The sequence below is a fragment of the Cajanus cajan genome, chromosome 10, assembly GCF_000230855.2.
Source record: "Cajanus cajan strain Asha chromosome 10, NIPB_CcT2T_4, whole genome shotgun sequence".
Taxonomy (NCBI): domain Eukaryota; kingdom Viridiplantae; phylum Streptophyta; class Magnoliopsida; order Fabales; family Fabaceae; genus Cajanus; species Cajanus cajan.
Genome location: NC_138526.1, coordinates 43,307,576 through 43,335,564, shown reverse-complemented (window position 1 = coordinate 43,335,564; position 27,989 = coordinate 43,307,576). Strand labels below are relative to the sequence as shown.

Genomic DNA, 27,989 nt, shown 5'->3' with positions numbered 1-27,989 from the left:
CTTAAGGAGATTTGAAGAACAAGGGTGCTCCGGAATGAGGATCATCTCTTATTTTTTTCTTCTTTTAATCTATGGGTTGTATATTTGCATTCTCTTTGACTATGCATAGCTAAACTCTCTTAGTTGGGATTGAGTTCATTTGACAATCTTGATATAAACTCTTTCTTGTTTATATATGTTAAGTTCAGTAATTAATAGTGATGCTTGATTTTATACTTAATGCTTCGTTTGTATATTGATTTCCAATATAGTTGGGAAACATATTTGTAATTTGAACTTAATCTAGGCACTTGATGATTATTTAACATCTAGGAATAGATTTAAAATCATCAATCAACAAGTCCATGAACTTAAAGTAAGAAGGAATCATGTATTGATTTTAGGTTCTTAGAGCTTCAAGTTCAGAAATTAATTTAAATGAATATCTGTGGATTGAAACTATAAATGAGTGACTAATTTATTATACGAAAGAGTAACTTCAAGTAATATAAAATGAATATTAGTCCCAAAATCTTTGAAACTTGAATTCCTTTTTCTTTTTTTCAACTCTACTGATTAATTAATTGTAACTCTTTTTAAGTTTAAATATTCACGTCTTTTAATCTCAATATGAAATTTTTGTTATAAGTTGAAGATAGCCTATTCACTTTCTAATTGTCTACAATATCCGATTTATACTACTTTTTGACTCAATACACTTGATGAGAATAGAGCTAACATTAACACATGGAGCAAATGGGAATTTAACGTGCAAATGTTTCATGATTCTTCCTGCAGTTTCATGAGCAAAGAGATCAAGTGGCACTAGAGCAAACTTTGCCAGTTATTTTTCTGGACCCTGAACGGCCTAGCCCTGTAAGACTATAATTTTAAATGTAATATGACCTCTACCATTTTATGTTGAGTTAAAATTGGAAGCTTTTGTTTCTTAAAGGTCTTGGATAAGCTTAAATTGATGTTAGCTGAGGCTGCACTTGAAGTGCGAAAGAAACTACCGAAGGAGAAACAGATAATAAGTGCTCGTTTTGGGGCTTTAGTAGCTGCTTGTGACAAACTATGCCATATGGCTGCCTAAATGACCAAGTACTTTAATGAAATCAAAGATGGAATCCGTAGGCTCACTTATAAGTTAGAGAAGCAAGGTGATCAATGTGGTACAAATGAATCCTTTGTAAACGATGTTGGTGATCCCACTGCGATGAAGACAAAAGGTGCTCTGAAAGGAAAAAAGTATGAAAGAAATAGATGTTCAAAGTCAAAATGTATCCCTAGTTGACATATAATCGGGACATGCCCAAGAGTTGCTTCTACAGAGAATCACTGCAGGAAGGATGATGTTGTGTCACCATCTTGGACTGATGAGAACAGGAGTCACGTTGTTAGTGTAATATTCTTATGCTTGTTAATGTGAATTATGTTATAATTATTGAATGATGGTGTATTGGTACATGTTTTCCCCTTTTTACTGCAGGATAAAAATGGCTCTCCATGTGATGCAAACAATGTCCACCAAAATGTTATGACAAATGACACACCAAAGGTTGTTGGTACTAATGATATTGGCAGCAAGGATAACTATGCTTGTCCTTCAAATTTTGCTGTTAGGGGGAAAAAATTATTCATGTAATTGTTGGCTATGTTTTGACTTTTCAGTAATTTTTGTGTAGAATAGAGTCAAATGTTTTTCAATTGTGGCAACTGTTATTTTGATTATTAATGCAGGATCAAGAACACATTCAATTTGATGTTATAAATGGTCTGTCGAAAGTTGTGAATGATAAGAAAAAAAGGGTTAGTGATTAACAAGTTTAATTTGTACTCCTATTTTATATTTTAGTTAATTTGTTATATTTAAGTGTATACTTTGATGCAGAAGATCGGTGTGAATCCTAAGGTAGCTTGTGAAACAAGTATAAAGAAACTCAAGCAGAAAACTTGTACTAATGTAGTAAGTAAAGGATTAGTCTTAAATTGGATTTTTTTTTTCAGTAGTTAATGTTGCAACTGTTGTTTGTATTGGAAATATAACGACTAATATGTCCTGTTTTTTAATGTATTGTTAGGAAATGAAACCCAATCATGCTTCAAGTGAAATGTTGCCTCATTACACAGCAGGTTTCTTTGTTGCCCCCACTGCAGAACTTACCAGTTTGTTCTGTGCCACTATGCTATGGTATGCCTTTCATGCATCACTATGGTGCACCTCCCTTATACACTATATCCTGTAGTTCCCCCAATGGTCCAATATTCACAGGTATGAATCCAATGTAGCGTTTGTGTATATATATATATATTTTAATTTGTTTGTAAATTTATTTAATTACGTTATAAATGTTGATCAGTAGTGGCAGCATTTAAGTAAAGTGCCAAATGGCAACAATGGTGGGAAGTCTTAGAATGCCTTGCTTGAAAAAGTTACTAAAACTGGAGATCAATCTAGTAAGTGTGAAATACACAAAATCTTTCGTACTTGTCTGTAAATTTCAGTCTAATGGATTATTTGCCAATTGTTTATAGGTGGTAATGTGTGTAGTCGCTGCTAGCATGCAGGAAAAGTAATTTTAATGTCTTGGAGTGTTGGGAATATGCTTAAATATTTTTAGAAGATTAAGCTAATTTTTTATAAGAATATTTTATTTATATTTTAAATATTTAGATTTAATCTGTTATGATTATTTTAAGATTTATTTCCTTATTTTAGAATAGGATAATATTAAATATATTTGATTTTGTATAACAAATTTTCTCTATAAATAGATACTCATGAATAAAATTATATTATGCTCATCTGATAAAAAAAAAATTGTTAGGATTCAAACAAGTCCCACATCGATAAAATAATACAACAAATAACAACTTATATAATACAAACATACTTCAACAAATAACAAAAGGCCTCTCAATCATTAAAGTATGTTTGTATTATATAAGTTGTTATTTGTTGTATTATTTTATCAACGTGGGACTTGTTTGAATCCTAACATGGAGGATGTATTTGTACAAGATTTCACCTGGTTTTTCCAGCTTTTGAATATTTCTATAGAAATGGGAAAACCTGTCCCAGAGATATTTGTTTTGTTCTGTATGTATATATATATATTAGGGCATTTTTTTTTGGCTTTGGGACCTGTGATTGGATTGGATTTGGAAAAAGCTAGCTGATACTAATTCGTGGGCAATCGCCAAATTTGAAATCTTTTGTTTCCTTAACTATTCAGAGATTAAAAAAGTAGTGGCATTGCATTTCAATAGTGGCTCTCCATGTCTTCTAAGTTCTAACAATTAACGAGACAGGGAATGGATTATTATTATTATTAGCACCAGTGGCCGGTGATAATAGAAAGATATGCACACTGAAATAAAGGAAATTGTTATTCATACAACGGTAATAAGCATCAACTTCTATGAATAGAATAGAATAGAATATCCAAAAGTTATATTAAAATAATTAAACTATATAAATGTCAAATACAATGCATGAGTATGTCTAAAATGATTAAAATTTGTGTTTTAGATCTGAATTTTTTTCCTGGTAAATATAGAGATTAAGCAGCAATAAAATATGAATATAGGCTGCCTACCTTGATATGCCAAAGTCTGCAAATTTATTCATTTAATTAATGCCTCAAAAAAAGTAACAAAAAGAAACGAAGCGGTTTCATTCCCTCCCACGTTGTGTCCTACTAAACCCGAATGTACACGTGTAACACTTCACAATGCAACTGGGTGGTACCGTGGCACTTATGTGACACAGACACGTTGCCCTGCAATGTATCGGAGACACAGAATACTGAGCAATTACAAAGCACTCCATTTATCGAAAAAAGAATTGGCATTTTCTTTGAATCACCGACTTTTGCATCTCTATATATGAGTACACATTTCACTTCATTTCATCGATAGAAACTACGAATCTGCTATAGTATTCTTTGAGCTACACTAGCATCAACTTTTCAGGCTCAAGAGGATCACTACTGCTCCATTTACAAGAGATGAGTTCAAGCAAGAGAACTTGGATTGCGGCAGCTAGTGTTGGAGTTGTGGAGACGTTGAAAGATCATGGCCTGTGCAGATGGAATTCAGCTTTCAAGTCAGCTCAACATCGTGTGAAAAAGCACGTTATTAGATCGTTCTCACAGGCAAAGAAGCATTATTCTTCTTCTGCTATGGTTTCTAACAGATTGCATGGAGAGAAGGCGAAGCAGTCCGAAGAATCCTTCAGGACTGTCATGTACTTAAGTTCTTGGGGTCCCAACTGAAGAAAAAAAGTAATGTTCTTTGAATCTAGCCCACAAAGAAATTGTGCCCCGAGAATGATATTTTCTTGCCATGTTTGGCTTCTATTCATTCATGTACATTATTATTATTGGTATTCGCTCACTGTGACAGATTAATGTAATATCCGTTAAGGAGTACAATCTTAGATCTTATTCTTAATTATTTTGCATGATGACTATCGATTCACTTCACATGCAGTAAGATCTTAACAATTTTTTTTCTCAGTGTTCTAAAACGGTTTTTTCTCAGTGTTTTAATTAAGACGTTGGCAGTACTGTTCTTTGTTTTAGACTAATTTAATAAGTCTTTTAGATTAATTTAATTCGTCTTAGGCTAATTATAAATAAAGCCTCTAAGTTTTCCTTTTAGACTAATTTTACTGAGAGATAAACAAAGCCTGTGAAAGATTATTTCCGCAAGTATAAGATCATAATCTTAAAAGTTCCTTCATACTATAATTGTTTATATTTTATGTCCTTTTTCCTACCAGCGACATTCTTTTAATATAATATACTAATACCTAATAATATAATATACTTCTGTATCCTTTCTGATAAAATATTCACCCATTATATGTTCTCAGGTTCATGCACGAGTGACTCGTGATGTGATTCTTCGCCTATACATGAACTGATTATTTCTTTATAGTGAGTGATGATATGACGTTCTTTCTCAAAGGTAGTTAAAATATGACATCGATCGATACTAGTGGAGTGCTTATATAAGAGTTAGATTATCGTCATTCAGAAAAAGAGTTAGATTATAGTATATTAATAATTCTTTTATATAATATACGAAATGGTAGCTGACTAGGTCGAACACCTGAATTTCTGACTCGATTCGACCGACTCAATTAATTATCCCGACCACTCTGAACGTGTTGGTGTTCTCGGTCAAGTTACGAATTTATGCCAGGATTATTACGAAGATATTAATTAACGTAATGTACTGGCTTAGTCCCCTAATTTTTCGGGGCCCAGTCCTTAATCACGACCTAATAAGAATCACTATAAATAGGACTCTAATAAAGTACTTCAAATTTAATACGTCGAGTACTTACTTGAACGTTGGAATATCTTTGCATACATCCTTCTCACTTCGGCTTAATCAGACTAATCAGAAAGGACCTAGACCTAAGACCAGATCCGCTACAACAAAAATAAGTAAAGCATGTATCCTAATATAGGAACGATAACATTTTACAACTAAATTTTTCATGTGTGGATGTTGACAGTATGATTCTACGAAAATCAATAGTGCCATGAGATCTCATTCTTATTTTATATGATTCTTCTTTTATATAGTGCAGACTTTAAAGCTTTTCCGTGAGAAAGTTAAGCAGCACAATATAAATCGATTTAATTTTTTATAGTTCTGATTACGCTGAAGTGGTATTCTATTCACCTACCGCCGTTTAGAAACCTGTGTTTGAGTATTTGCAAATGTATGAGCAAGTATTTGTGGAATTGATTTTGAGGATGAAAGTACTTTTATAGGAAAATAAAATTTAAAAAAAATAAAACAAGTTTTTTTTTTAATTTTCTTATAAAATTTTCTAAAATTTTATTTAAATTTTTATGAAATAATTTGTTTCATCCTATAATTTTTTTTGTTGTTAAAAGTGCTAAGTATATTTGTAAGATGAGCTCTTGTGTCATATCAATTTTAGATAAACTTGATTCTAAAATAAATTGATTTATGTTTAAATTTTTATTCAAAAATTAATTTAATTATAAAAATTTTATTCAATTAAAAAATTATTTAAAGTCAAAATAGTTTGGATCTATATATATATATATATAATTTGAAAGCAACACCAAGCAGATTTCCACTTAAATGTGAAAAAATGCATCAAATACATTGTTTGTGAAAAAAAATAATCAATAACATGATATCAAACACATTTAATTTTTGATAAATGCCTATATATTTAATTTTATCTAAATGACATGAATTCAAAATTATTGCGTTGGATTTTAAAAAATTAAATAATTATATAGAAATACTATAAAATAGTTTTTATACTGTCATTTTAATCTCAAATTTATCACAAATTATTATATATGTGTTAACTTTTCCAATAATTATTTTAAAATCTATTTATATCGGTTGATATCATAAAATTATACTAATAATGACTATTAAATTCTTAAAGAAAAAGTATTTCTATAATTCTTTTATAAGACTTGATCGACAGAGAAATAAAAATAATTGATTAAATTAATTTTATCGTAATACATGTATATATATATATATATATATATATATATTTTTTTTTTTTTTTTTTTTTTTTGCTTTCATATAAATATACTAACTTTGAACATCAGTTATTAGATGCGAAACGCGTGAGACAGAGTTGTCTTGATTTGGCAAGCAAGCATCATAGTGACACGAAAAATTCTACTTGTTACATATTTTGGAGTGAGTGCGACAGTTGTGTGGCAAAGACACGTGGTCCAAAAACTACGGATACATCGAACTTGATTCCAAATCTCACACAACAAAACCACTGGCTTCCTCAAAACCAGTACCTACCAAACCTTAACTTTGTGCCTACGGTTTTCCCTTATCGCTTCCTCAGTTTAGCAATATTATCCAATTGCTTCCCCTCTCTATATAGTCACCTTCATTTCAGTTGCTCTCTCAATCCAAAACCACACTACAAATATCAAATATACCAACCACCAACTCGCTTATATTTTTGTTCATCTAAAAAGCAAGAAGAGTTGTTATATATAGAAGATGAGTTCAGGAAGCAGAACTTGGGGTGTGGCAGCTAGTGTTGGAGTTGTAGAGGCCTTGAAGGACCAGGGCTTGTGCAGGTGGAATAGTGTTTTAAGATCTGCACAACATCAACTTAAGAACCATGTGAGATCTTTGTCTCAGGCAAAGAAGGTTTCTTCCTCTTCTTTTTCTAACGTTTCCAGCAGATTAAAGGAAGAGGGTGTAAAGCAATCAGAAGAGTCCTTCAGGACAGTCATGTACTTAAGCTGTTGGGGTCCCAATTAGATATTCTCATGGTCATGTAAATTTTGATAAATGAAAATCAAAGTTTTGAGCAATTCCAGTTCTTATGTGCTTCATTAATATTCTTCAGCATAATATTTTACACTAATTTTTAGGTAATATTTATATCCATGTTAATAATAAAGGAGATTAAATCCTAATAAAATTTCCTATAGAATATAAATAAATAACTATTATTTTTTATAATTAGCAAACAATTTAACGTAAGTGAATACAGCTATATAGATAAGGATAAATCTGACAAAAAGATATGGCTTTCAAGATTTGGGAGGGAAAAGCAGCTTTTGGGCAAAGGTGTTGGATTATTCCCTAGCAAATTACCTTTTGAAAGTAATATTATTAGCAATTCATGATGATGTATATTATATATTATATCTAGAACAAAAGGGGTAATATAAAGACGACCTTACGCAAGAGGGCCTCAAGAAGATTAGTGGGTTTTCCAGTGGTGTCATATTATTAATAAAATCACTTACTAATAATGCTCTGCAACCATATTATATAATGGCTAATATTTGATAGATCAAGCTATAGGCAACTTTTCTGAGTTGCTTTCGAGCACAAGCATAATAAAATAAAAGGAGAGAAGAAATCAAGAAAAATGTCAATTTGGTAAAAATTGCACACTCATGTTCATGATTGTTCTTGTTTAGAAACACTCCTCGTGTTGTTCCTTCTTTTTGATATGCTAAGTCTTCGGTGCCTACCAGATACTGTCCTCAAAGGGTGGGGAGGGTACTTGCAAAGGCACTCCGACGTTCAAGTAAGTATTCGGTATAGAGCAATAAAGACTTTTATACTAGATAATGATACCTTTCCAATCAGTCCCATCAATATCGTATTTATAGTGACATTCTTGGGCCTGGTGGGCTTTCTAGATTATTGGGCTAGTGCACGAGGTTTTGCACACTGATTACAGCTGACGTGGATGTGTTTAATGTAATTAATACATGTTTTCCTTTTTCTCATGGAAATTTGTTACAGCTAAATACCTATTCGGTATGTTCATCGGCCGAGGGGGTATTCGACATGTTCATTGACCGAAGGGGTATTCGGCCTTCCCCTTGGACGAAGGGGTATTCGACCTTTTCCTTGGCCGAAGGGGTGTTCGACCTATTCATTGGCCTGATGGGTACTCGGCCTGAGGGGGGTACTCGGCCTAAGGGGAGTACTCGACCTATTCATTGACCTGATGGGTACCCGGCCTGAGGGGGGTACTCGGCCTAAAGGGGTATTCGGCCCATTTGTTGGCTTGAGGGGTTATTCGGCCCGAAAGGGTATTCGACCTATTCATCGGCCAGAGGGGGGTACTCGGCCTAAGGGAGTATTTGGTCCATTTGTTGGCTTGAGGGGTACTCGACCTAAGGGGGGTACTCGGCTTATTCATTGGCCTGATGGGTACTCGGCCTAAGGAGGTGTGTTTAGTGTTGACTTTGACCGGGTGGTGTGTAGTCCCAGTACACTGCCCCCCCAAGCCCGAGGATGAAAGATGAAGGGATTCAAAGTATTGGAAAAGATTTGACTTGTATGAGGGGATGTGTCGGAGGTCAAAACGTGGTACTGCCCTTAGGAGTTGCGTCCCTTGACTAACCAATTGTGATCGTTGCATGATGTGTCGTCCTAGTGTTTCACGCCTAGGTGGAGAGGTGTGGCGTTTGGCTTTTCATACCCTGAAAGAATTTATGAAGGTCTCCTCACATCTTGGTATAATTCTCTTCGTCCTTAGCCAAGTGAAGACTTGGGAGGGAATGAGATAGTCCTCCTTGGCCGAGTATATGCACTCTGGAGGGAATGGTATTGGTCAACCTTGGCCGAGTGTGTGGACTCGGGAGGGATTGGTGTTGGTCAACCTTGGCCGAGTGTGTGGACTCGGGAGGGATTGGTGTTTGTCAACCTTGGCCGAGTGCATGGACTCAGGAGGGAGTCTTTTTTTTCGTCCTTAGCCGAGTGGGGGAACTCGGGAGGGGATTGTGTATTCTTCCTTGACCAAGTTGACACTTAGGAGGGAACTAACTTCCTTGGCCGAGTGTAGGTACTCGGGAGGAATCGTTTTTTCGTCCTTAGCCGAGTGGTGGAACTCGGGAGGGAATTATGTATTCTTCCTTGACCAAGTTGGCACTCAGGAGGGAGTTAACTTCCTTGGCCGAGTATAAGTACTCGGTAGGGAATCGTTTTTTCGTCCTTAGCCAAGTGGGGGAACTCGAGAGGGGATTGTGTATTCTTCCTTGACCAAGTTGACACTTGGGAGGGAACTAACTTCCTTGGCCAAGTGTAGGTACTCGGGAGGGAATCGTTTTTTCGTCCTTAGCCGAGTGCAAGAACTCGGGAGGGAATTATGTATTCTTCCTTGACCAAGTTGGCACTTGAGATTTTACTTCCTTGGCCGAGTGTAGGTACTCGGGAGGGAATCGTTTTTTCGTCCTTAGCCGAGTGGAGGAACTCGGGAGGGAATTTATTATCTGACAAGTTTGAGTGCGAGTTTGCTGTGGGTGAACACAAGTAAATGAGACTGAATTGTGTTTCATTACTGAGGTGTCTCGGGCTCTACAATTTTTGTGGGGGTCGACCAATGTTTCCCGTCAAGAGATAATTGGTGATGTTAGTCATCCAATTTTTGTCTCCTTGCCGAATTTCTAAGCACTCGGACTCTACAATGCTTGGACTTTGTAGCTCTTGATGTATTGCGCTACGGAGTTGGTTCGTCTTCTTACTACTTTCCAACTTTGCCAATTGGCCGGCCCTCGTATTGAGCTCTCTAAGGGTATGACTTATGTGGACCTCTTCGAAGGTAGCCTTGAGTTTCTGGAATGCGTGGAAGTACTTGAGCAATGTCAGCTCTTTGACTTCAAATGTTCCATTTATCTGCTCCGTGACTACCTGGGAGTCACTCCAAAACTTAACTCTCGTGATCCCCAATTCTCTTGCCAGACGCAAACCGGCTAGCAAGGCTTCATATTCGGATTGATTGTTGGAAGTCTTGAAGTTGAAGCATAGTGATTGTTCTACCACCATGTTGTCCAGTCCTTTAAGTATGATCCCAGCTCCGCTACCTTGTTGGTTTGATGATCCGTTTACGTGTAATGTCCATACTGCCTTTTCTGACGCGGTTTCAGGGTGAAACTCATTTAATAAGTCAGCCATGCTTTGAGCTTTGATAGGACCTTTTGATTCGAACTGAATGTCAAATTGCAATGGCTCTATTGACCATGCTACCATTTTACCTGCGAGCTCGGGCTTTCTCAAGACTTTGACTATCGGATTGTTCGTCCTTACGACTATTTTATGGCTTTGAAAGTAGTGGTGTAAGCGGCGAGCCGCCTGTACCAAAGCGAGGACTGTCTTTTCGAGCTGCTGGTATCGATTCTCTGCTTCTTGCAGGACTCTACTAACGAAGTATACCGGAACTTGCTCTTTCCTTTCTTGTACCAAGGCAACACTAATGGGCTTTTTAGAGACAACTATGTAGACTATGAGGTCTGACTGATGGTTCTGTTTAGATAAGAGTGGTGGTGCAGCAAGCATCTCTTTGAATTCTTGGAATGACAATTCACACTCCTCGATCCATTGGAATTTGCGGGCCTTCTTTAACAGCGACATTATTGGCCTAGACTTGTCTGCCATGCATGGTAAGAAACGCGCCAGTGATGCTATCCGCCCAGCCAAGCGCTGCACTTCCTTGACGTTGCGAGGGCTCCTCATGTCGATGATAGCCTCATCGAACACTTGCCTTAGGTCTTTGATGTGATCATCCATGGAGTCAGACTTTACCACCATGTCGTCTACATACACTTCTAAACACTTCTCGATCTGCTGGTGGAAGCTCTTGTCCATGAGTCTTTGGTAAGTTGCCCCCGCATTCTTCAAACCAACCGGCATGACTCTGTAACAAAAGTTAGCTGACTTTGTGATGAACGCTGCTCGTCCGGTGGATACATGGGTATCTGATTGTACCCAGAATAATCATCAAGGAAGTTAAGTATCTGATGGCTTGCTACCCCGTCTACCAATGCGTCTATGTGTGGCAGGGGATAAACATCTTTTGGGCATGCCTTGTTCGAATCTGTGTAGTCGATGCACATCCGCCATTTGCCATTGGCCTTCTCAACCATTACCACATTGGCCAACCAAGTAGAGTACTTAACTTCCTTGATAAATCTCGCTTGAAGTAGCTTGGTTGTCTCTTCTTTTACCGCTTGGGCCCTTTCTCCCCCATCTTTCTTTTCTTTTGGGCGATGGGCTTGGCGTCTCGACACACTGAGAGGCGGTGGCAGTGAAAGCTTGGGTCAATGCCTGGCATGTCGGCGGCTGTCCAGGCGAATAGGTCTGAGTACTTCACGAGGATTTGCTTGATGTCTCTTGCCTCGACCTCTGACAGTTGGGAACTCAAGTAGGTGACCTGTTCTTCGTTTCTCCCGAGTTAAAATGGGGTTGTTGTCTCTATCGGTTCAACTTGGTGTTTGTCTTCGAACCTCGGATCTTGCTCTAAGCTTATGTCCGACCCATCTTTGTGGGTGTCTCTAATCACATTAACCTTCTGCCGAGGCTTAGGGGTAAGTGGCATCTTCAGACTAGCGAAGTAACATTCGCGAGCCGTTTTTTGATCGGCATGCAAGGTGATCACCGTGCCAGCTTCGAATGGGAACTTCATGGCCAGGTGTGGAGTGGACACAATGGCTCGAAGCTTGTTCAATGAAGGTCGTCCCAGCAAGATATTGTAGGAGGTGTTTGCGTGCACCACTACATATCGTACTTTACCCCTTCGTCCCTCTCGTTCGTCCCCGAAGTAAGTGTATAAATCAATTGTTCTTCGGATATCCACTCGTTCGCCTGAGAATCTGAGTAAGGGCTCGCTGTAGGGTACCAATTCGTGCTCGGGAATGCCCAACTGTTTGAAAGTCTTCCAATATAGGATATCGACCGAGCTCCCTTGATCCATAATCGTCTTCCTCACAATGCAGTTGTTGATTTCCACACTGATTACCATTGGGTCGTCTTGCACCGGGTCGACTCCTTGGAAATCCTTGTTAGTGAATGTGATAGGTGGCATATGAATCGAGCTCGTTCGTTCTACCGCTTTTATGGAATGGATTTCTCTCAGGTGTCATTTTTGGGACGACGAGGTTCCACCTCCTCCCACGAATCCCCCAACTATCGTATTTATTACTCTTCTCGGCTGATTGCGGTCTCGCGGCTGATCACTCTACTCATGGGACTTGCTACGTTCCCTGTGCCTATACTTCGGAGGAGCCCTTTCTTGGTCTTCTCTTTTGTGGTCTCTCCTGCTAGGATAACCGTCATGATTCCTCCTTCCCGAAGATTGGTCAAAACTTTGAATATGTCCCGATTTGACGAGATCCTCTATGCGATCTCGGAGGGTCGTGCACTCTTCGGTGGTATGCCCCTGGTTTCTATGAAACTGACATGTTTTTGTTTTGTTTGCATGGGGTGGGGTCATGGCTTGGCGAGGTACTGTGAGGACTTCGGTGGTGAGGGCCTGTTCCAGCACCTTGGTTCGGCTGGAGTTAAGGGGTGTGTATTGTGCATATCGGGGTCCTCGGGTATTCTTTTCTCGATCGAAAGTGTCCCGTAGACAGGATCTAGGGACGAATTCCTTCTCCTTCTTCTCTTGAAACAACTCGGGTCGGTTCTAGTTCCTGAATTCGGCTAACTCCTCCATCTGCATGTACTTTGTGGCCCTTTGTCTTAATTCGTCTAAGTCTCGGGACAGCTTCTTACATAGGTTGTTTACAAAGGGCTCTAGCCTCAGTGCCGTGGTGAGGTGGTGCATTGCCACCGCTGGGGGTAAGCTGATGGGGTCGGCTCGTGGCAAACTGTATTACAAATCGAGAGGACAAGGTTGTGAACGAGTCCATCGATCCTAGGGGAAGTCTTGTAAACCAACACAATGCTGGTCCTTTCAGTGATGTGGAAAAAACCTTACACATGACAGCGTCTTCGTTGGTATATAAACCGACTTGAGTGACGAAGGCATCAAGGTGTTCCTCGGGGTCGGTGGTTCCGTCATACTTTTCCAGGGCCAAGTTTTTCTAGTTGTCCGGCAATCGGGCTCTGGCGATGTTGGGAGTAAACGGTGTTTTCCCTTATCATCGTTGCTGATCTAGAGTTGTTGTCGTCACTCCGCCAGGCGGCTGAAGAATTCTTGTCTCTTTGTACCATCCCGACGATTCCCCCTGATCACACGTTGACTGAGTGTTGGGGGCATCCCGAGGTTGTGAATTGCTTCGTTCTCTTGCTGACTCCTAGTTGCTACCATCTTACTTCAGGGTCGAGAACCGTTTTGGTTTCGGCCCCACGGTGGGCGCCAAAATGTTCCTGCTTAGAAACACTCCTCCTATTGTTCCTTCTCCTTGATCTGCTAAGTCTTCGGTGCCTACCAGATACTGTCCTCAAAGGGTGGGGAGGGTACCTGCAAAGGCACTCTGACGCTCAAGTAAGTATTCGGTATAGAGCAATAAAGACTTTTATACTAGATAATGATACCTTTCCAATCAGTCCCATCAATACCGTATTTATAGTGACATTCTTGGGCTTGGTGGGCTTTCTGGATTATTGGGCTAGTGCACGAGGTTTTGCACACTGATTACAGTTGACGTGGATGTGTTTAATGTAATTAATACCTGTTTTCCTTTTTCTCATGGAAATTCGTTACAGCTAAATACCCATTCGGTATGTTCATCGGCCGAGGGGGTATTCGGCATGTTCATTGACTGAAGGGGTATTCGGCCTTCCCCTTGGACGGAGGGGTATTCGGCCTTTTCCTTGGCCGAAGGGGTGTTCGGCCTATTCATTGGCCTGATGGGTACTCGGCCTGAGGGGGGTACTCGGCCTAAGGGGGGTACTCGACCTATTCATTGGCCTGATGGGTACCCGACCTGAGGGGGGTACTCGGCCTAAGGGGGGTACTCGGCCTAAGGGGGTATTCGGCCCATTTGTTGGCTTGATGGGTTATTCGGCCCGAGGGGGTATTCAACCTATTTATCGGCCTGAGGGGGGTACTTGGCCTAAGGGGATATTTGGTCCATTTGTTGACCTGAGGGGTACTCGGCCTAAGGGGGGTACTCGGCTTATTCATTGGCCTGATGAGTACTCGGCCTAAGGAGGTATGTTTAGTGTTGACTTTGACTGGGTGGTGTGTAGTCCCAGTACAATGACTTTTTTTTTTAATTAAGAAATTTAGATGAATTGAATTCTAGAAAACTAAGGTTAGAACAAACTTTAGGACTCTGAAAACTTATAAAAATAATACTCACAAAATACTGAATATATGAGTTCTTTTAATATATGAATTTTTTTTCAACTAAACTGTACTAACTTTTGTTCATTACATTTATCCAAGAATGAGTATTCGTTAGTATGTCAAATTAGAGAAATAATTTAAAAAATGTAACTTTGTATTTGATATAAAAAAAATTACACTCATTGAAATATCCACGGTGTTAAAAGGGTGTCCATCGGAGGATTACACACACCCCTTATTTTATTAAAAGGTTGTTTGTTGTACATATCTTAATTACAAATACAATTATTTATTAAGAGATTACTCTACTACTGGAGATGGAAAAAGGTGTGATGCCAATCTTATACGTGAAATGTTGAAAAGAAGTTGCAAATGATTGCAGAGACGGTAGAATGAATTAAACCAGCTTTAAAGTCCGGAATCCACAAACAAACAAACAAATGGACCTCAAACACACAAATCAAATGCACAAAATTAGCAGCAATGAGTCCGAACCCATCATCACAGTAAAATTGACATCTGCTACCAAATTGTCTCACTCATAAAGGTACTAACCAGTACGCAGTAACTACCACAGTTTCGGACAAAACAAGGATAAGTTGTAACCATTCAACAACCTCGCCCTTACTATGCTTTTACCAACACAAACTATTTCTGCTACTGCTACAACTGCCAAATCTACCTTCCCTTGTTAACTGCAAAGCTTCAAACTTTGCAACCAATTCTCAGACCCACATGGAGCTGGAGACTCAAACTCAAAAATCATGCTCTGATGGCAAGGTTTGGAGATTTTGTAGAATGCCATTTTGGCAAACAACTCACCCTCCTTCGTCTTCTTCCATGTCTGATATGCACAATGTTCATCCTCAAAACCATCTTCAATCTGTTGTTGATAGACCCACTCATCATTCTTCAACCACAGTTTCATCTGTGGCTAAGTCTCTGCTCCCTACCAAGAGGAGGCTCCGTCTGGATCCTCCCAACAACCTCTATTTTCCCTGTATGTATCTCATCAAACTTGTTTCGTCATCAATAATGTTATATCTTTCTACAAATCTTTTCAATAATTTATATGAAAAATATTAAATAAAAAAGTCAAGTATTTTATGTTTTAGAAACATTAAAAAAAATCAATATTTAAGTGGGAGGATTAGAAGAGTATTATAAGAGGATTTAGAATTAATCTTTTTCTGTTTGGATTTCTTGTCAAATTAATGTTTTGTTTTAATTGCTTGGTCTGTATTATTTTATTTTCTAAAGCCTTGTGACTTGTTAGTGGGTTGTTACTTGTTTTATTTTTAGTTATCATGTCTAACGTTCACATTATGGATTCTGTTTTTCTCCTTGCTTTATTGTTATGTTGTATTTAAGGTAAGCTTTCTTATAATGGGTGGAATCAAGAATATGATTAGTTTTCAGTGGATGTTAGGTTTGTCATTGCCTGATTTCATTTCACTTAACTTTGTTTTGATTTTCAAGATGAACCTGGTAAGCAAGTCAGGAGTGCAATCGCAATTAAAAACACTTGCAAGTCTCATGTAGCTTTCAAGGTGTGGTTTATGCTTCCGTTTACTTTTTGCCACTATTTTCTTGTATTCGGAAATAATGCGTGACACAACATTATCAACATGTTTTACTCCATATAGTGAATTGGTAACCAACTCTGTCATTCATTATATTACTGTTCAACATAGAAAATAGAAAATTTAAAATATTATGTCTGCAATGTTTCTTAGACTGCCTCAACAACTGCTCCAAAAGTGGAGAACAAATTTTGCCTTCGAACATTGAGAAAGTGTTCATCACGGGAGTTTTCCATTAAAACAGTTTCAAAATCTTGGGAAATTATACTAAATTACTATAGTAAATGATAGGAAATGTAATATGTTGATGATGTCCATCTTCGTATACGGTTTCCCTGCATATATCTACAGGATGATTTGAACATTTGAACATATCTAGTTTATGTACTATGCTAATGGCTTTTTTTAATTGTTTGCTATATTTATCCACTGTTTAGGTTACTACTAAGGTGATATTTTCTTGTCTTAGTTTCAAACAACTGCACCCAAGAGCTGTTATATGCGCCCTCCAGGTGGTATTCTTGCCCCTGGTGAAAGTATTATCGCCACTGGTAATTTGTCTTCTAAACTCCTGTTAAGTGACGTTATCAAATGCTTAGAATTTGGTGAATCCTCTTACTGCCTCACATATATGGCAGTATTCAAGTTCGTGGAGCCACCAGAGAACAATGAGAAAGCAATTGATCAAAAAAGCAAGGTTAAGTTTAAAATCATGAGCCTAAAAGTGCAAGGTGAACTGGACTATGTACCGGAACTGGTAATGTATTATTTCTACTTTCCATGATATCTAGCATCAACATCATTGTAATTTTCATTAATTTATATCTTTGCCTCTTTAAGAAAGGTGAAGTTAAAACTTTTTTCAGTTCTTGAGTTAATTAAAGTTTTTTTATTATTGTGTGTACATGTCTTAAAACAAGCTTTTTTGTGGAAATACTGAAAAGTTAGTTTACCACATATGTTGATCAAGGAAACTGAGTCGATAGTATATTTGATGTGACCGGTGGCAGAACTTGAATAAGAAATTTGGACGTGCCAAATTAATTTTTTTTATATATAAATTAATTTTTTTACTAATTATAAAACAAATAAAAATTTTAATTTTCTTTATTCAATTTTTTTTTATTTTATTATAATTAATAATATGATAATATATAAATATAATATATATATATATATATATATATATATATATATATAAATTTTGAAAATTTTGGAAGAGTCGTGGCTCTTCCGGTCACAACAAGTTCCGTCCCTGGTTGTGACTACTGTTGAATTTCTTAAGACAATTTTTTCTTATAAATAGTTCAATGAGATTCCATTTTGTACAAATGGAAATTTGGCATAGTCGTTGGAACTTGGAAGTAGAGGAGGCTCTGGAACCTTTATGCATATCAATGACCTGATTTTACTTTGTTTCTGGATACTCGAGGCAAGGTAGCTTATTTATTTGCTGCCGCCACATCTATGTTAGATACTTTTGTGAGGCTGCTGTGACTGGCAGTGTGACTTGTGTCACACTTAAATATATTTCTGACCATTTCTTGATTCTCTTCACGCAATTGTTGTCAGAACTACTGAATTTTATATGAATTGCCTTCTCCAGTATATTATTCTTGGTGCATTTAATTATGCGAGTGCTTAAGGTTTTAGAAGTAACATATTTTATTGCTTGCATTACAACTTTTTACTAAATTCAGTAAACAACCTACTTACATTGCAACTGTCTAACTAAAAAAAAATCAAAAATATGTTCAAAAAGCCTTAAGTTGATTGCAAAAATTAGGTTTGACTGTTTGACCTTGGTCACAAAATCATGTTTCATAATTCATCTTTTCCAGGTGTGACTTGCTGTTCTTGGTTTTATTCATGCCATGACAAATGAGCCAATTCTTTTGAGTTTCAAATGTTGTTTTGAGCATTTAGGACGAAGTGCTTTGGTTTATTGAATAAATAGATCATGCATTCAGTTACAAAGCAAAAGGAAATTTAACATGTAAATGTCACATGATTCTTGATACAGTTTGATGAGCAAAGAGATGAAGTGGCAGTAGAGCAAATTCTCCGGGTCATTTTTCTGGACCCTGAACGGCCTAGCCCTGTAAGACTATACATCTCAAATATGTCATATGACCTCTACCATTTTCTAATATAATTGAAAGCTTTTGTTTCTTAAAGGTCCTGGATAAGCTTAAACAGATGTTGGCTGAGGCTGAGGCTGCACTTGAAGCACGAAAGAAACTGCCGGAGGAGAAAGGTCCTCAAGTAGCCGGGGAGGGCCTTGTTATAGATGAATGGGTTAGACACTTTTTCTGATACATTCTTTTGCTTATGAGTAAAATGTATATGCACCAATATAGAATTTTTACACCATTATCCGATTAGAAATTGTGATGTATGATAAATTTGTTAATTTTTATAATTACTATACTCTCAATTTTAGGTTGAGTTATATGTGAATTATATTATCATTTTTTAGCCTTATTTACCTTTTTGTTCGAAGCTGGAGCACTGTGTTCCTTCTCAGTTTTAGGCCGAGTCATATTAAACCAATTTATCACCATATGTTAAGCCCATCTTTCTAATCAGAGATGGTTCCCTGATTTAAATAAACCACCAACTAGCCTGTGAGACTCATTTCTGAATGCCTGTCAGCTAAGGGCTTCATGTGACCAGAACAATTACCTTAAAAGTCATTTTTATCATGACTTTTAATTGATTAAAAGTGTTAAATTTTTATACTTACAATGCATAGATATTTAACTCTTTCTATGGTTTCCTTCCATTTTTCTCATATCCTGCTCTCTTGCTCCTTGTGTAGAAAGAAAGAAGAGAAAGATACCTGGCTCGGCAGCAGGTCCAAGGTGTTGATTCAGTGTAAAGTATTTCTATCTTCCTTTTCTTGGATCCCTTAATGTTCTTCAAATGTATTCCCTGAAACTGAATTCCAGCCTCACTCATCTGATCTGTCTTACGTGATTTTATTTTATGGCCAACAAAATTGTTAATGAAAAAAACATTTGTTTTTTTTTTCTTTTCAACAATGTTTGTGGTGTTAAATGCGAGTGGATTAGTACTATAATTGGCCACAGTTAGTTTTTTTGGTAAATTAATGAAAGATAAAACAAGGAAAACAAGATTACAGACTTGACAAGGAATCAATTTCTAAGGTCATAAACACGAAATTAGGAGGACTTCTCCATTTCACCATATCAACCAAGTTCCGAGCAACTCAACAAGTTAGATTGTGTGCCACTGAGTTACATTCTCGAGGAACCCAAGAAATTTTCACAACCCAATTCTAAGTCCTCATGTCCTTCACACGACAGATGATGTCACGGTGTTTGTATAAGTTTTCTTGAACCCGCCAGCTACCTCGTACAGTTAGTTTAATTTTACGGCTAAATTATTTTTTTAATCTCATTTTATTTAATTAATCTAATTTAGTTTTTCTATTTTTGAAAAGTTAATTTTCTTTTAATTTTTTTAAAAATGACACAATATAGTACATGTTTAGATATGAGTTTTAAAAAAAATTTATAAGCTTCTCTATTAAAAATAGAGTTTTTTCTAATGAAAAAATTCTAAAAAATTCTTATAAATTTATGCTCAAACAAACTCAGTCTATTCCATTCAATTGAAACTAACAAAGTCAAATTTTATTATATGTAGCGATATATGTTATTACTTCTATTCTAGTTATTAGCTGTAAATTGTATTTTTTTTCCTAAATATAAATAACAATTATTAATTTTTAAAGTTATTTAAGGTTAAATTTATTTTTTTTATCTTTAATTAATTATTAAATTTATTTTTGATGCATGCATTATATCTATCATTAAATATAACAATCACTTAAAATAAAAAATATCTTTGAAATTAAATTATAATTTATGACAAAATTAAATAAAAATAACTCTGTATTTTTCCCTCTTTGAATGATGATCAATAAAATTTATTATTAGTGAGTTCAAAATACTCTGTGTCTCTATATTTATTTAAAAATGTTTAGGAATTTTTAATATCTCTTAAATTAACTAGTGTTGTGCTTGTTCATTAAACTTTAAAATTTTGGATTTGATTTTTAAGTTTGTAAAAATAATTAATTTTTAATATTATTTATTATTATTTAAAGGTAAAATAGTTATTTAAAAAAATTATATACACGAAAAAAATTCCTTAGATATAGATATAGATATTACTTTAGATATTCCAATATTACGTATATTGATAAGCCATTAGTTGTTTGGTCATTTTTTAATCAGGTGAGAGAAAACAAAAGTTGGGAGCATCCATGGCAGCTATAAGATCATAATTTCCCTTTTCTTTGTTTATTAGTTGGTTTGGTTCACAATAGTAAGGATTCTACTATTATTGTTGTTATTAAACTATGTATAAAGCTTCGTCACTTGGAGATCAAATGAAGTCAGAGATAATTGAATCAGTCAGATAATTGTTAGCAGTCACTATCCTTATGAGTTGGAAACAGTGGAATGCGCATTTTTAATGATCTCCCATCTCACCTTTGTTTTGATTATATTAAAATAGCAACATTCCAGAAATAGGTATGCTTTGTCTTCAATATCTGGTTGGAAAAGTATCATAAACAAAAATACTAAGGATTCTTTATTTTACAATTTTTTTATTATTAAACGATATGTACAAGGCTCCATCTCTTGGAGATCAAATGAAATCAGAGACCTTATACTATTTTATTTTTGGCTAAAAAAGGGATTAGTGGTTTGAATCAGTCAGGAAAGTTAATCAATAGATAATTAGTTTGCAGTCACTATCATTTTATATCTTTTTATAAGGCATGTCATTATGTCTTTAATATAGTAATGCTGATTTAACAGGTAATGTCTCAAGATACACAAAGTGGGCAGGTCCACTTAAAAGTGATCTTCTTTTTCTAAAGTAGAAAATATAAGTGCTTATTATAATGGCGTATCATGATGTTAATCCTGAGGTTACCATCACTGATCATGGAGCAGTAGCTCTGCCATTTGAAGTAGAGTTTTGGATTAGATATATGTTATAAATTAAAAGAACAAAAATTGTTAATGTGTTTTTGTTAAACTATTTAGTGCTCGTTTCTTTTGAAATTTAAGTGCTTGGGACACATTTAAAATTTCAAATATACAGAAAGAATGGAGAGGATCATGTCTTGCATGAATTCCCAACATGTTGGATGGAAGATTAAAAAAAAAAAAAATCATTCCTTTTCCCAACTTCCGTTTTGGGATAGGTACAGTGAATCATAAAACTAAAAATGTCCCTTTTGAAGTTAACTCTTGTAATATTTGCATTTCAAAAATCTATTAAGAGAAGGAAATAAAAACATAAAGTTATTAGTATACATATATATATTGAACAATTTAGGACTTCTAAAAATTAGTAGAGAGGTCGTATTTGATAAAATTTTTAATGAGTTAATTGAAAGGTAAAAAGTTAATTTTGAAAGATAAATATTTATTGAACTGTTTTATTAAATTAAAAATATTAATAAAATTGGACGACCAATGTAAAATGAAAAAAATATGCATATATGACTTCTACATAATTTTATTTTATCTTATAGACAATATATTATCATGCAACTATAGTTTTATCATTTTTGTTTAAAGGTTTAACTTTTTAAAAAAAAAATTAAAATGAGTAGTATAATAATTAAAGCAAATTATTTTATTATTAAATGTGAAATTTTATTATAATAAATAGTATAATATTAAGAATCAGTCAATAACATTTGGGTAAGAGGTATCCTAATCCTAATTCATCCATTATAATAAATATTGTGAGTTTTATAAACTAATCAACGTGAAATTATTTCAGTTTGAAAATTTTGAATCAGTAGAGCCTTTTCCTTGTATTTCAACATGTTCATTCAAATGTAAAAGACACTTGGTTTTTTTATAAGAAAAAAAAAATACACTATAATTTATAATTTATGAATAATTATCTATATATTATTCGTGTAAAAAAAATTCTACATTGATAACTAATCAAATTTTTTATTAGTATTATATTATTTATTTATTTATTTTAATTAAAATAAAATAAATATTATTAAAAAAATTGATTGGTTGTGAGTATAAATGTTTTATATATATTTTTAATGTATAGATAATTAACATTATAGATGCCAATTAACCTGGAGTGTTGAATTTTCTGGTAAACCTCCGTATAACAGTTTGACAAGTGTAACAGCGTGGTGGTGACAGAGACTAGATGAAGTTGGAAGTGTGTATGGGTCCTGCGCCCGCACGTGATGCCCACTCCAAAGCCCATAACCAATGGACCGCAGGCCCATTATCCCAGAAACTTGAACGTGTCAATGCCACAGTTCAACGCACGACAAGTGTACAATCAAATTAATTAAAAAAGAGTGAAAAATGGGAGGACAAAATTGCCCCTGCATTAAACAACAACACTTCCTGGGAAACAGACAAAGTAGATGGGACCCACGAGTGGGGAAAAATTGAAGAGAGAGAGAGAGAAAAAAGTTAAAAAGAGAAAGCGACATTCATGTCAGGAAAATGAACGATCGATTGGAGAAACAAAAGATGAGTCATCATGTCTCATCGGATGGATAAGTTCACCACCTGCTTCCTCCAACCATCACTCATTCATTCATACTAATAGAACTGTTATCCTCACCATAATATTACAAACCTTAATTACACTTTTTGACTTTTTCTATTTTTATTTTCACTAATTTTTCCTTCCTTCATTTATTTTTGGATAACACTTTCATTAATAGATATGTATTAATTAACCTAATAATGTCACTCTAAGTACCACTTCAGCAGCAATTAAAGAAAAATTAAAAATGATTCACGAAATCTAAAATATGTATTAATAAACCTAAAAGATAAGTTTAGGTGCAGAAGGGGCCCCACCAGCACGAGTATTATACACAAAATCATATCTCAAGTGGTTCTTATTTCTTCTATAAATTAACTCTTCCTCATCGCTTCATTTCACTACTAACGTTTCCTCTCAGTTGTGTGTTGCAAACAAAAGAAGAAGCAAAACAAACAAAAACAAAAACTCGAAAGAAGATGAGTTACTTGAACCGCGTTTGGATGGCGGCGACGGTGGCGGTGGCGCAGGGCCACACCGACCCCGGCCACAAGTGCAAGACGGCGCTCACCTCCATCCACCACAACCGGAGCCGCCTCTTCTCCGGCGGGCCCCTGTCGGACCTCCGCCCCTTGTCCGGCGTGGTCGGATCGGACGTCGCCGGAGCGGTGGCGGGGAGCTCCGACGTCGATAACAGGGTGAGGCAAGCCGATGACTCTCTCAGGAAAGTCATGTACTTGAGTTGCTGGGGCCAGGGCTGAGCCACGCGTGGCGATTAGGACGGTGGTGGAGATTTATGAGTCGCCGGAAAAGTTACCCCGGGTCGGGTTTTCGGATCCGAGTTGGCTTTGACCGAGTCAGATTGTGTGACTCGGTTGTAGAGAAATACTCGAATGTTCCGATCTTGTAAATAAAGTGGTTTTGTATATATGTATGTGTAGAGAAGATAATGGGTTTTTCCCACTCCGATGGTGGATGATGATGATGATGACGAAAATATGAAATTAATAAGAATTCCTAAAATTATGCAAACTCTGCTTCCCTTTTATTATCGTCATGGGCTAAAATTTAACACAATCTCTTCCAATTAAAGTCATGGCTTTGCCAATTATCTCTAGGGTATTGCAATTTCTTTGGAATTTCTGAAGTATGTTGTATTTCTCAGGACAGAGGTTGGGTTGAAGAAACGGGCCTTTGCAAATTAGTTTTGGGCAAAATTTGAGCGTATATCTGCTACTAAGAATCGCAAGTTCTTTAGACATTTACCACCTTTAGTTCATTCGAAGACTCGATTATGTTAAAAAAAAGTCCAGGTACAGTAAATTATTATACATGATCCGTGATCTTAAGTCTTACCAAGACCTAAAATTTAGCGAAACCAGTATTCTAATTCTGGTATCAATTAAAACAAGATTAATAATTTAATAACCATTGATCACTTTGTATCTGAATGCAAGGTGCAGTTAGGGTTTGACTTCCTTGTTTTGTTTCATAGAGCACAATTTGGTAGAAAGAGAAAGTGGGTGTATTTTAAAGGGTGCTTTTGATACTGAAGCTTTATTTTGATGATTTGTGTAATAAAAATCTACATTAAACATCAACATAGGTTATTAAGATGCATTTTTAGTTTAATTAAATAATAGTATAAAAACACGTAAAAAATTGCATGCAATTGATGCAAGTTTTATTCAGTAAAAGAAAGGAAGAACACTACATAGATAAGAAATTAAACAAATTTCGAGAATGCCTTGCAGGAACAAAAATGTATGCAACCGAAAGTTGCGACAAGGTACATGATTTACAATGGCGATTGAGGCAAATTCCTTGGCAATCAGAAAACTAGAGCCAACCGCATAACAGAATGTAAATAAAAAATAATAATATAACATTCGCGATCACAACCATACACACTGCAAGGAACAGGGACAATAGTCTTTTACATAGCAATGTTATTCACATAACGCAAGCAAGCATATTGCACCTTCCGTGGACAAACCTTGCGGAGGGACCTTGGATTTTCGAGTCTTAACAACAAGGTTGTCAATCTCGAGAGTTTACGTAATCTCGTGAAAGTTTTGTAGACTCGTATCATAAACTCATAAGAAATTACTCAATAAACAAAATTATAAAAATAATTAAAAATTATATAATAATTAAACATTTTAACTTTATATTAAAGAGTAAAATAACAAATTATATTAATAATAAAATAATTTATTAAATATAGCAGGATTACACTATTCTAATTTATATATATATATATATATATATATAAATATTAGATAATTTATAATACAAATAATTAATAATATACATATAAAAATATAAATATAACTATTTATACATTAAATATTTTTAATAATAAAAATTTATAGTAGTTAAACAAAATAAAAAAATTAAGAAAACAAAATATTTAAGGTCTTATATTAAATTTTGTATTACTTAAAATATTATCTAAATTATAATAATAATAATTAATAATTAATAAAGAGAGGTTACTTTCTAAAAAAAATAATGAAGTAAAAACCCTCTTAACCAAATCAAAACAAAAAATAAAACTTGGCCCATTTGGCCCATATTCCAACCCTAATTATTTTTCCTGCAATGCAACCCTTCCTCAAGCCGTCGCCGCTGCCTTCCCTCTTAGAAGAAGACAGATCTGCAGATGCCGGGGAAGACAGAGCCACTGTCAGAGAGGATAGATCGGCGGAGATTCGCCAGAGAGAAGAGGAGACTCGCGGAGGTGTCGCGCGGAGAGGAAAGGAGACGCGCGGAGGTGTCGCGCGAAGGAGGTGAGGCGCGCGGAGGAGGTGAGGCACGCGAAGGAGGTGAAGCGCGAAGGAGGTGAGGCGCGAAGGAGGAGAGCCGTGAAAGAGGCGCTGCGGAGGTCTGGAGTGGAGAGGAGAGTAGGAGAGGTCTGGTCTGGAGTGAAAGTGCCCTAACACACAACACAAAACGTGCGTTTTGTGTAAGTGGAAAAAAAAAACGGTGATCTCTTAATATCGGAGGTAGTCTTGCGAGTTTACACGAGTTTACCTGAGTTCACCGAGATTGCTCCGAGTTCACTAAAAAACGAGTTTACCTCCGAGTTGTACAGGTAAGCTCTTGTAAACTCGTACGAGTTTACGAGTTGTCACTAGAGATTGACAACCATGCTTACCAATGTTTAGTTACTCAAATGGACATTCTCGCTTCTACTTCATCCGCTAGCATAGGTCCTTCTACATTCTCGCTTCCACTTCGTCCACCACTACCTGCCAGCCCATGAAGTTGACTATTTTCTGTACCAAGGATAACTTCCTTTGTGGAAACTGCATTGAAAAGGTTTAATCAAAACCTCAAACAGAAATGGATATGAGAAAGTCTTGGTTGTAAATAAATCAACCAGCAATGGGCATAAACCAAATAAGTAACCAACTAACTACCTTCGATTATCTGTTGCTTGTTCCATGGAACAGCATTTACAATAAGACCTTCAGCTTGCTCAAAATTCGTGGCTTGGTTCATTTGGCATGTATAGAAAGTTTCAGCACCTCCAGGACCAATTACAGTGGCAATACAGTGACTCCCTCTAGGATCCACAAAAACCCTATGAATTGACTGGTCCCCAGGACGACCCACAGTGAGATCAATCTCTATACTCCAAACAGACAACAAGATATCAGACTCAGGATATCAAAACAAAAGAAACAGCTACAAATCCCAGATTAAGCTCAAGCATACACGACTATCAAGAACTCTAAAACAAAACATTCAAACAGTGATCCGTATTCTATACCTGTGTTGAATTACAATTAAACCCCGAGATTGACATTCAAAATATAAAAAAGTTCCTAAATTTGAAACACCCATATGAATGGGATGTCAAATGGCAATTCATGGAAAATGCGTATTGTTGTTGAAGGAATAGAAAGCTGAAAAATTGAAACTTTACCAAATGAATTGCCAACCCCAAAATCATGCCTGATGACCCATCCTCTGCTGGTTCCAATGACAATGACATCATTCCCAGCAGCCATGCAAGTGATAACTCCATGCCCTTTTGCCGCATATCGTTCCAGAAGGTCCACTGTGAATACCTGCCTCCCTTGATCCATCTATCAATTTTTATTTTTATTTTTTTGCTAAAAATTTATTTTTGTCCCTTATAATAATTGGTTGTTTCAATTTAGTCACACTTTTATTTTTTGTTTTAATTTGGTCCTAAACTAATTAATTAGTTTCAATTTGGTCCCTAATAAATTAATTGGTTTCAATGTGGGACTTCCGTCCAAATTATTTAAACGGAGTTAACTATTCGCCACGTGAATGCCACGTAGATGCATAGGTGGATGTCACGTGGATGACAAATTTTTTTGAAAACAACTAGAACCAGAACGGCCCGTTCTGAAACCAGAACAGGCCGTTCTGGTTGCACTTTTGATGTGTTAATTTTGCATCCAGAACGGGTCGTTCTGGTTCCAAGTATTTTCAAAAAAAATTGGCATCCACGTGGCATCCACATGGCCAACAGTTAACACCGTTAAAGAAATTTGGACGGAAGTCCCACATTGAAACTAATTAATTTATTAGGGACCTAATTGAAACCAGTAAAGGATGAAATGACATGATATTTTTCCTTGAAGTCATTAACGATGTACTCCAACAACAACCTCTTCTTGAAGAGGAAGAACCTGAAGTAAAAGTAGAGGATACACGGGACTAACATTTTACCACACAACTATATGCGGGGACAGATCTAAGTTAATCATAGTGAGGGCACTTGCTCCCACTAAAATTTTTTTCATTCTTTTTTTTTTATATATATAAAATATTAATAATTTTATAAAATATATATTATTAGTTATATTTTAATTATGTTGTTATATCTAATATAATAAATATATTAATATTTTTTTATTGTTTAATTGTTTTTTATTTTATGGTAAAATTATCTTCATTTTTAATGAAGAAAAGATTTACTTAATTCAAGAATAAGTCTTGATAGATTTATTTTATTTAATAATTAATGTTCTATATCAAATTTTTAAGAATTTAATTGTTAAATTAAAAAGTTTTTCATGTATAGATCAAATTTATAAAAAATTTAAAAAAATTAAAAATCATATGATATTTCGTTAAATTAATTCAAATTAACATACAAAATTTTTTCATTTTAAATGAATGTAAAAATTTAAAGGACACTAAAAGAAAATAAATTAATAATTTTATTATGTTTATCTTATTAATTTTTATCATTTTATTTCTCAAATTTTAAA

The 27,989-nt window shown here is 35.6% G+C and overlaps 4 protein-coding genes and 1 long non-coding RNA gene across 7 annotated transcripts; 3 read left to right on the top strand and 2 right to left on the bottom strand.

Moving 5' to 3' along the window:
- The first annotated feature begins 1,477 nt into the window (after positions 1-1,477).
- LOC145952645 (uncharacterized) lies at positions 1,478-3,994 on the top strand. The gene is made up of 4 exons (XR_014430136.1): positions 1,478-1,623; positions 1,723-1,791; positions 1,874-1,948; positions 2,064-3,994. It is a non-coding gene; the product is annotated as an uncharacterized LOC145952645 (long non-coding RNA).
- Positions 3,995-6,822: 2,828 nt separating this feature from the next.
- Positions 6,823-7,340, top strand: LOC109817651 (uncharacterized). Its single transcript, XM_020382970.3, has one exon. The coding sequence runs from the start codon at positions 7,021-7,023 to the stop codon at positions 7,285-7,287; it is 267 nt and encodes an 88-aa protein (XP_020238559.1). The 5' UTR covers positions 6,823-7,020; the 3' UTR covers positions 7,288-7,340.
- Positions 7,341-9,849: 2,509 nt separating this feature from the next.
- Positions 9,850-12,289, bottom strand: LOC145952511 (uncharacterized). Its single transcript, XM_083064883.1, has 2 exons — positions 11,887-12,289; positions 9,850-11,246 (listed from the first exon to the last, which is right to left on the bottom strand). Exons 1-2 carry the CDS (start codon positions 12,287-12,289, stop codon positions 9,850-9,852), a joined length of 1,800 nt encoding a protein of 599 aa, XP_082921009.1.
- A 2,695-nt stretch (positions 12,290-14,984) lies between these two features.
- On the top strand, positions 14,985-19,190 carry LOC109817628 (vesicle-associated protein 4-2). Its single transcript, XM_020382944.3, has 7 exons — positions 14,985-15,563; positions 16,043-16,113; positions 16,616-16,697; positions 16,785-16,903; positions 18,170-18,247; positions 18,325-18,444; positions 18,968-19,190. Exons 1-7 carry the CDS (start codon positions 15,299-15,301, stop codon positions 19,025-19,027), a joined length of 795 nt encoding a protein of 264 aa, XP_020238533.1. The 5' UTR covers positions 14,985-15,298; the 3' UTR covers positions 19,028-19,190.
- Positions 19,191-24,457: 5,267 nt separating this feature from the next.
- On the bottom strand, positions 24,458-26,860 carry LOC145952554 (vacuolar sorting protein 18-like). 3 transcript variants are annotated; one of them, XR_014429981.1, is made up of 4 exons: positions 26,666-26,860; positions 26,157-26,366; positions 25,768-26,042; positions 24,458-25,669 (listed from the first exon to the last, which is right to left on the bottom strand). XR_014429981.1 is itself a non-coding variant. In XM_083065000.1 (4 exons), exons 1-3 carry the CDS (start codon positions 26,826-26,828, stop codon positions 25,906-25,908), a joined length of 510 nt encoding a protein of 169 aa, XP_082921126.1. In that variant the 5' UTR covers positions 26,829-26,860; the 3' UTR covers positions 24,458-25,669; positions 25,892-25,905. The 3 variants fall into 3 exon arrangements, 2 of the variants coding, with proteins under 2 accessions (XP_082921126.1, XP_082921125.1); XM_083065000.1 differs by having other exon boundaries at positions 25,892-26,042; XM_083064999.1 differs by having other exon boundaries at positions 24,458-26,042.
- Between the last annotated feature and the right edge of the window lie 1,129 nt (positions 26,861-27,989).

Excerpts from the sequence above, each read along its gene's own strand:
- LOC145952511 (XM_083064883.1), bottom strand. The coding sequence starts at position 12,289 with ATGGTAATCAGTGTGGAAATCAACAACTGCATTGTGAGGAAGACGATT. Across the intron at positions 11,247-11,886 it reads TCAAAAAACGGCTCGCGAAT|ATACCCATGTATCCACCGGA; the intron begins GTTACTTCGCTA and ends GGGTACAATCAG.
- LOC109817628 (XM_020382944.3), top strand. The coding sequence starts at position 15,299 with ATGGAGCTGGAGACTCAAACTCAAAAATCATGCTCTGATGGCAAGGTT. Across the intron at positions 16,114-16,615 it reads AGTCTCATGTAGCTTTCAAG|TTTCAAACAACTGCACCCAA; the intron begins GTGTGGTTTATG and ends TTCTTGTCTTAG. Across the intron at positions 16,698-16,784 it reads TGAAAGTATTATCGCCACTG|TATTCAAGTTCGTGGAGCCA; the intron begins GTAATTTGTCTT and ends CATATATGGCAG.
- LOC109817651 (XM_020382970.3), top strand. The coding sequence starts at position 7,021 with ATGAGTTCAGGAAGCAGAACTTGGGGTGTGGCAGCTAGTGTTGGAGTT.
- LOC145952554 (XM_083064999.1), bottom strand. The coding sequence starts at position 26,828 with ATGGATCAAGGGAGGCAGGTATTCACAGTGGACCTTCTGGAACGATAT. Across the intron at positions 26,367-26,665 it reads TGGGGTTGGCAATTCATTTG|AGATTGATCTCACTGTGGGT; the intron begins GTAAAGTTTCAA and ends TTTGGAGTATAG. Across the intron at positions 26,043-26,156 it reads CAAGCAACAGATAATCGAAG|TTTCCACAAAGGAAGTTATC; the intron begins GTAGTTAGTTGG and ends TTTTCAATGCAG.